Source organism: Priapulus caudatus, unplaced genomic scaffold (genome assembly GCF_000485595.1).
Source record: "Priapulus caudatus unplaced genomic scaffold, Priapulus_caudatus-5.0.1 Scaffold610, whole genome shotgun sequence".
NCBI classification, from domain to species: Eukaryota; Metazoa; Priapulida; class Priapulimorpha; order Priapulimorphida; family Priapulidae; genus Priapulus; species Priapulus caudatus.
The window spans coordinates 74,531-81,889 of NW_014577671.1; the positions used below are offsets into that span (position 1 = coordinate 74,531).

At 45.5% G+C, this 7,359-nt stretch overlaps 1 protein-coding gene across 3 annotated transcripts; it reads left to right on the top strand.

The window, feature by feature from the left end:
- Positions 1–743: 743 nt before the first annotated feature.
- LOC106812127 (solute carrier family 25 member 51-like) lies at positions 744–2,767 on the top strand. Of its 3 annotated transcripts, none has more exons than XM_014815912.1 (2): positions 744–831; positions 1,364–2,767. In XM_014815912.1, the coding sequence occupies exon 2, from the start codon at positions 1,383–1,385 to the stop codon at positions 2,379–2,381; it is 999 nt and encodes a 332-aa protein (XP_014671398.1). In that variant the 5' UTR covers positions 744–831; positions 1,364–1,382; the 3' UTR covers positions 2,382–2,767. The 3 variants fall into 3 exon arrangements, with proteins under 3 accessions (XP_014671398.1, XP_014671399.1, XP_014671400.1); XM_014815913.1 differs by having other exon boundaries at positions 756–831; positions 1,338–2,767; XM_014815914.1 differs by having other exon boundaries at positions 764–821.
- Positions 2,768–7,359: the final 4,592 nt, after the last annotated feature.

Consider the following 7,359-nt stretch of genomic DNA (forward strand, 5'->3'; position numbering starts at 1 on the left):
GCTCAGCCTAGAGCGGTACATGAAATTATGGCATAATAATACGTACGTACAAACGTTCTCGTTAAAAATATATCTTTGCATATTTTCAAGCAAACCCCTAATTAACACCACACAAAATCCACCACCCCCACCCTAACCCTACCCCACACCTAATTAGCACCTAATTAGCTGCCACACACATAAGACGTATGTCCCGACGCACATGACATGGAAGAGATGACAAGCTCATGTTCTCTTTTTTACTAATGCACCGTTATTAAATGAATAAATAAGAATGATGAAAATTATATTATTTTTGTGTCAAGCTACTATGACGAGTATTTTCTCTCCATAGGACACCTTAGTCTATGGAACCATTTCGACGAATACTATTTTATTTAGCTTAGTATATTAGTTATTTACTTCAGTACATGTACTTGTATTTGAATTACATGCAATAAAGATTTAATAATAATAATAAAATAATAATAGCAGGTACTGGGCATGCGCGAAAACAGGTGTGGTCCGGCTGTACTGTTGTAAACGCGGCGTGGAGACTTCAAGAAAACAATATTTGATGAAGACTGAAATTACATATTGATGTCTAACGCATAATAGATAGTAATACGTATGATAGACGTTCTTGAATATTTTTTGTGGATATTGGATAACCGTCTCTTGGTTCATATTGTAAACCAAATAATGATAGTAACACATAAAACTTCATTTCTTTACCGCCGCACGGCGCTACTATCGTTACTTAACATGGCTGCGCCCAGGCAGACTTTAAAAATAAGAAGTATACAGGATATTTGTCGGCGGACAAGACATGTCCTGTAAACGTACGTTCTAGTAAGTAGCCTTGAGTCGTTGCTGAGTTCATGCAGGTTATTGTACTTTTGAAATAGACGTGTTTTATTCCTAAATAAGATAAGAAGCGCCGATTATGCATCGGCGACGGTTTCATTATTCACGTTCAACTTCAAGTTTATCTCAAGATCATTTTTTCCCTTCTTATTTACAATAATATTATTATTTTTGAAACTTCCTATTTCCTACTGTACTTCATAGTTCACACGTTATCAATTAACTGCACTTAAATCAAATGCAAATTCAAAAAATGTTTATTTGAATTTGTGCATATTTATAAATTAGTTAGTAAATTAGTACTTATTAATATTAGTAGTAGAACTAGAAGCTAGTAGTAGTAGTACTAAGTATAGTAGTAATACTAAATTATAACAATGTAGAACGACACAAGTGTGAGATATAACACGTTATAGTACATAATTATCAGATGCAGCACAGGAGTGGCGAAAGGCCGGCAGGTCATCGAAGTCTGCCACTACTCACACAAGCCGCATATTCCAATCTTGCAATTCAGGAATGAATCCCGCGCCACCATGACGGACGGCATCTGGCAGATGGTCATCCAGATCATCCATGGCGAAATCGAATTCGGCGAAGAGCGCGTCCAGAAAGACTCGGCGCTCGACCCGTCGATCTGGTCGTCGCAGATCACCGGCATCCCGGGGACGCCGCCGCCGCACCGGCGTGTGTACGAGGATCCGGACGTGGACGGAGACTCGCGTGAGTACCTGCTCGGCTCGAGCGCCGCCTTCATCAACATCCTGTTCACCTACCCGGTCTACAAGGTGCAGTTCCGGCAGCAGCTGAGCGGGCTGACGGTCGGCAGCTCCGTGCGGCAGCTGCATGGCGAGGGCCTGCTTATGCTGTGGCGTGGCGTGCAGCCTCCGCTCATCCAGCGCTCGCTCAACATGGGCATCATGTTCGGCATGTACGACCAGTCGAAGCGCCTCATCCGGCGCCACTACCCGCACTGCCCGCCGGGGTTTTACCGCCCGGCGTCGGCGATGCTCGCCGGCTGCGTCGAGGCGGTGCTGACGCCGCTCGAGCGCGTGCAGACGCTGCTGCAGGACCCGCGCTACAACGAGCGGCTGCGCGGCACGTACGACGCGTTCGCGAAGCTGCGAGCGTACGGCGTCGCCGAGTACTACCGCGGCCTGTCCGTCATCCTGCTGCGAAACGGCCCCTGCAACGCCGTCTTCTTCGGGCTGCGGCACCCCGTCAAGAACGCGATGCCGGCGACGACGCACCCGCTGCTGACGCTCGCCGAGCATTTCGCGAGCGGCGCGCTGCTGGGTACGTTCATCAGCACAGTGTTCTATCCCCTGCAGGTCGTCAAGACGCGCATGCAGGCGAAGCTCGGCGGAGAGTTCCTGTCGATCGCGCAGGCGGTCGCTGCCGTGTACCGCGAGCGCGGGCACAGCGTGCGCCGCATGCTCATGGGCGTGCACATGAACTACGCGCGCTCGATCCTGTCGTGGGGCATGGTAAACGTCACCTACGAGATACTGAGGAAGCTCGTCTACCCGTGCTAGCGACGCCGGCGGTATCCTCCCACAGCAAGATGGTAGAACCTCAGGGGGGGGGGTCTCGTGTAGGGGTCCTATGAAAACCTCAGGTTGAGAGCTTGTGGAGCCTCGGGTGAAGCGCATCGAGAGGGATGCACAAATCTACCTTGTATCCTTGTGATGTGGGGCAGGTTGTTTCTTGTTGATGGTATTTGTTGTCTGCCGGCCATTCATCCATCTATACGTTTTTTTTCCGTCCATCTGTCACTCTGTCTGTCGCTCTGTTCATCCAGGCCATTTACCCTATCAGTCCTTTCATCCATCCATCAATCCAACAATCCAACAATCTATCCATGTGTTAATCGTTCAGCAATACAAAATTATTAAAACATTTTGTACCAAATGTTAACAGACATTGACTTAAACAGCAATTTTAATGTATCCTTGTATGGTTTATGTTTGCATTTTATAATACAGTGCCATAATAGTTGCGTGCCATGCTTCTAATGGGCCCTAGCTATAGGGGCCTGCTCTCTGCTATGCTAATTACTATACTACCATACGTACGCTTCATACCATGATTTTGTATGAACATATCTTGATATGGATATATATATATATATACAGGGGTAGAAATTTACTTTTGAGCAAGGGAGTCCGCAGCAAAATGAGGGAGTCCGTAGTGTGAAGTTAAAAACTAAATATATTAACAAACGCATGTGCTTATTTTGAAGATTCATGCGAGTGCACGTCTGCCAAATTTTCTTTGGACATTTGCTGAAAAAATACGGCAATTCCGCGAGGCCGTGCGCTGGAACGAACTAGTTAGTATAGCAGAAATTTTCAGGGAGTCACACGGACTCTTGCATATGTCAAATCAGGGAGTATTTGACTCCGGACTCCCGTTAATTTCGCACCCTGTATACATATGTATATATAGATAGAGAGAGAGAGAGCCAGCCTTCGCTTTCTTTGGGGAAGATGTTTTCAGCATGAGGTTGAACTTTAGTCAAGTTGCTAAACCAAGTCACGCATGGTAGTGGTTAATTATATAGGCCCTTGCGTTAGCTATCGTTTGTGCTTTCCAGCTGCCATATTATTTTTCTATTAAGTGTACATTGTTGTGGTTAGAATATGGATTATGATTAGGGTTTAGAGTCAGGGCAAGTCATGCATGGTTCTGATGCGTTTCGTTATATTACATATCATATCGTTGGTACTGTATCTCTAATTATAGTTTCCTAACATGACTATTTTTAGGCATGGTTATTAACGGTGCTACCCCCGCCATCTAGCGGTACCAATCTCTCTCCTGTATTATAGCAGAGCATAAATCTATTTAATTTATATGCTCTGATTATAGAGAAGTTGTGCGCTAGTGAGCAGTTGTCATGTATTTATTGTATATTATAGGCTATTCGTATACAACGTGGCAGCTTGCTCGTGCATAATGAAGTTTATATGGAAGGAAAAAGCAACAGTTGTTATTAGTTGGGTCTGTGTCAAATGCATGTTGTATATTGGCCTGCCGAGTGCATGAGAATATTTAAAGCTACCCTTACCCAAGCTAGTTGTCGGCGTGATTTACACGTGCAGATGTGGAGGAGGAGGGATGTTAGTTTAGTTTGTGTGAATGCACACAAAATCGTGACTAAATAATTAATGGGGAAAACTTTGTTGTTATAACGACCTACCATATCGACCTCAAGGAAGTGATGGCAGAAACAGTAACTTATGTTGATATTATTACAAATGAATGATGCTAGATGTTATTTATGTGGAACTATTACCGCGTTCACACGGTAATGGTTTGGCTCGGGCTAAATTTGGCTCAGGTTAAATTTGGCTCGGGCCGGTTTAGGTCGGAGCGTTCACACGTACGCAAGTGAATACTGTGTCAAATTCAAATTCAAATTCAAATAAATTTTATTGCACAAATATCTCACAGATACTTTGGCAGTATGTCGCGAGATGGCGTTGTGTACGATTCAGTGTTTACTTCCGTTCCAAGTTCAATTATCAATCTTGAAAACATGCATCCTGATCAAATTTTTCGAATTAAACACTGTTTGGACTTTATTTCGTCGAAGTACACATTCGACACTCGCAGCATCTACCGCTCTACCGATTTAGCTGGTGCTAAAATCTGGCTCGAGTCTGGACTCTGGTCAGACGTTTTCGATGGGAATTAAATTGACTCGTGCTAACTCGGCACGGCCCCGAAAAACCGTCCATGTGAACGCTCGGCTCGAGCCAAATTTGGCGCGGGCCTAATTAGGCTCGGGCTAAAAACGTCCGTGTGAACGCGCCTTATGTTGGAACATTTATTGAATATGCTAGACTAAAATGTGCGCGGTTGCCGTGAAATATTCACAAGAAAATATCTGTGAAGTTATAGACTCGGGAAGTTCTCTCTCAACAAGTATTATATAGTTTGTTATGTTGAGAAATACTCAGCAGTTTAAAAAGTATACATACTGCCTGTTCTACATGTGTATAAACACACATCTTTTACAGAGATACATACATGTTAAAATTGTGATTTTTGCATGTAGTCTATCAGACACGGTTAAAGCCCGACGCACCCGTGAGTAATTTTACTCAAGTAAAATGATGCATGCATTAAAATACTCAACCAAAATCCGCTGCACACGTGAGTATTTTGACGCATGCATCATTTTAATTGAATGAAATTACTCACGTGTGCGCCGGACTTAAGATTACATAAATGTATCACATCACATTTTATAATGGACGTGGTACCACTTTATGAATATGCAAATTGCATCAGGATGTAGAAAGTACTGACGTTCATAACTATTGTGGGGAGAAGGTTTCCTCCTTCTCCCATATTCGAGTTGGAAGTGTGATGCATAAATAGATAAAGAGTTCAGTTGAGGTTTATACATAGGCTTTTATTCAAGTACACGCCTTTATTTGACAAAACGAGTGAGATCTCACACATACGCACATATACACACATGCACCCAATATTCATGGTAATACGGACAATAGAAACAATAAATCAAGACATCAATGAACATAGCACAACAATTACATACAATGATTTACTTATTCATAAATACGTATAACACTTCTAAACGAATAACCGAACTAAGCAAACAACTAGTACATACATCCACAACGTGGCAAAAATCATCTAAATTCGTACAGAAAGTCACACTGCTAGATAGCCGGGAGGGACTGCAGTGCCTGGTGAAGACTCCAGCACTCCCCCACGGCTAGGAAGCACAGCTACCCGCCGCAACCGTAAAGAACCACCCGCCAAGAACATTCGCTTCCAACGCAGTCCGGCGACGGTGAGCCTCTACACTTCCCCTAGCTTCCTCTTCAATCCACTTGCTGTTCTTTACGTCTGCCTTACTACAGTTTTATTACAGTCCGTACATCCCTCAATATTTTACTACAGTCTGTACGTCACTCAATCTTACTACAGTCTGTACGTCTATATAATTAACATTCTGTACGTCACTCTGTCTATCATTAAAGCATGTACGTAGCTCTGTCTATCATTAAAGTACGTCGCTCTGTCTATCATTAAAGTACGTCGCTCTAGCTATCATTAAAGTCTCTACGTCAGTCTATCTAACTGTTAAAGTCTCTATAGGTCGCTCTGTCTATCATTACATGGCTGTACGTCCCTCCATCTATCATTAAAGTCTGTACATCTCTCTACCTATCATTACAGTATGTACGTCGCTGTCACTTACGTGCCTTGATGAGCAGAGTCGCCTGCGTGACGCAGTCATCCGGAGCCCCAGTCGACACCCGGGTGAGTCAGCACAGCGAACGCGAGGGGTAAAGACAGCATAGCTATCTCTCTCCCCTCTTCGCCGACCACACCCGGGTTGCATCTGGGGCCCCGGGATCCCCGGTCTCCAACCACATAGCACGGTCGAGCCGTGATGGCGTGGCCGCTCGGAGACGGTTCACCCGGCGCCGAGGGAAAGTGTAGAGCTCACAACGAACGCGCGCTCTGACTGTTACGAAGTAAGCGAATGTCTTGACGAAGGGTCTTTCCCCGGATACGGCAGCATGGTGACGATTTCGAAGGAAGCGTCACGGCAGATGCCGCACGGACGGATTGCACCGACGCTACACTTGAGTCAGTTGATCGTAAAGGACTAACGCATTGCACCCGCCCACCGCTTATATACAGCCACCGCTCGCGCCCCTGTCACGTGACACGGGCGTGACGTTTCGCTATCGACCGACATCTTGGGACATCCATTGGTAAACTATGAGGGGTGGAAGGGTCGGGCATCGACCGCAATATAATGTGAGAACGAGTGGTAAGCTGTATAGCCGGTATCGGCCTCACTTCTGTCATCTTTAAAATGAATGACGCATAGCTGTTGCCTGTCGCGCGATGCTGTGAAACGGAACATGTATGTTTTGGCAAGTCGCCCCTCTCATCCATCCGTAGGGCACACCCCTTCATTAGCAGTGCGCATGGCCGAGTAACCGTGACAGCGCACAAACAGTAGTCAACAACAACAGTTCAAAAGAGCGGAATGTGGATGCTATTTTTAGCATATGACGCCAATCGTTGCGACTGCGTAGATCAATGCATACATCACGTGACTCTCACAGCTGGCATCAATCGGAAAACCCATTCGACTCTTCCCGTCATGCCTAGAAAACAGTCAGCGCTATTCTCTGAATGGTCCGAGGGTACCCGATTGAGCTGGCATCTGCAAACGCACCCGCAGTGGTGCAACTTTCGCGGAGACGATTACCTCCCCTTTGTACACATTGATAAATCGGTACACGAGCCAAAACCCGGTGCACACGTGGCGATTTTTATCGACAGCACGTAGGCTTATAAATTTCGCATTTCTTTTTGCGAAATATCTCTTATCTATCTCGCCACTTGGTGAAATGACAGCGTATACGTAGTCACGCCATCCACGCACGCACGCACGCACGCACGCACGCAAGCACGCACGCACACTTGCACCTCCGCGCGCACGCACGCACATTC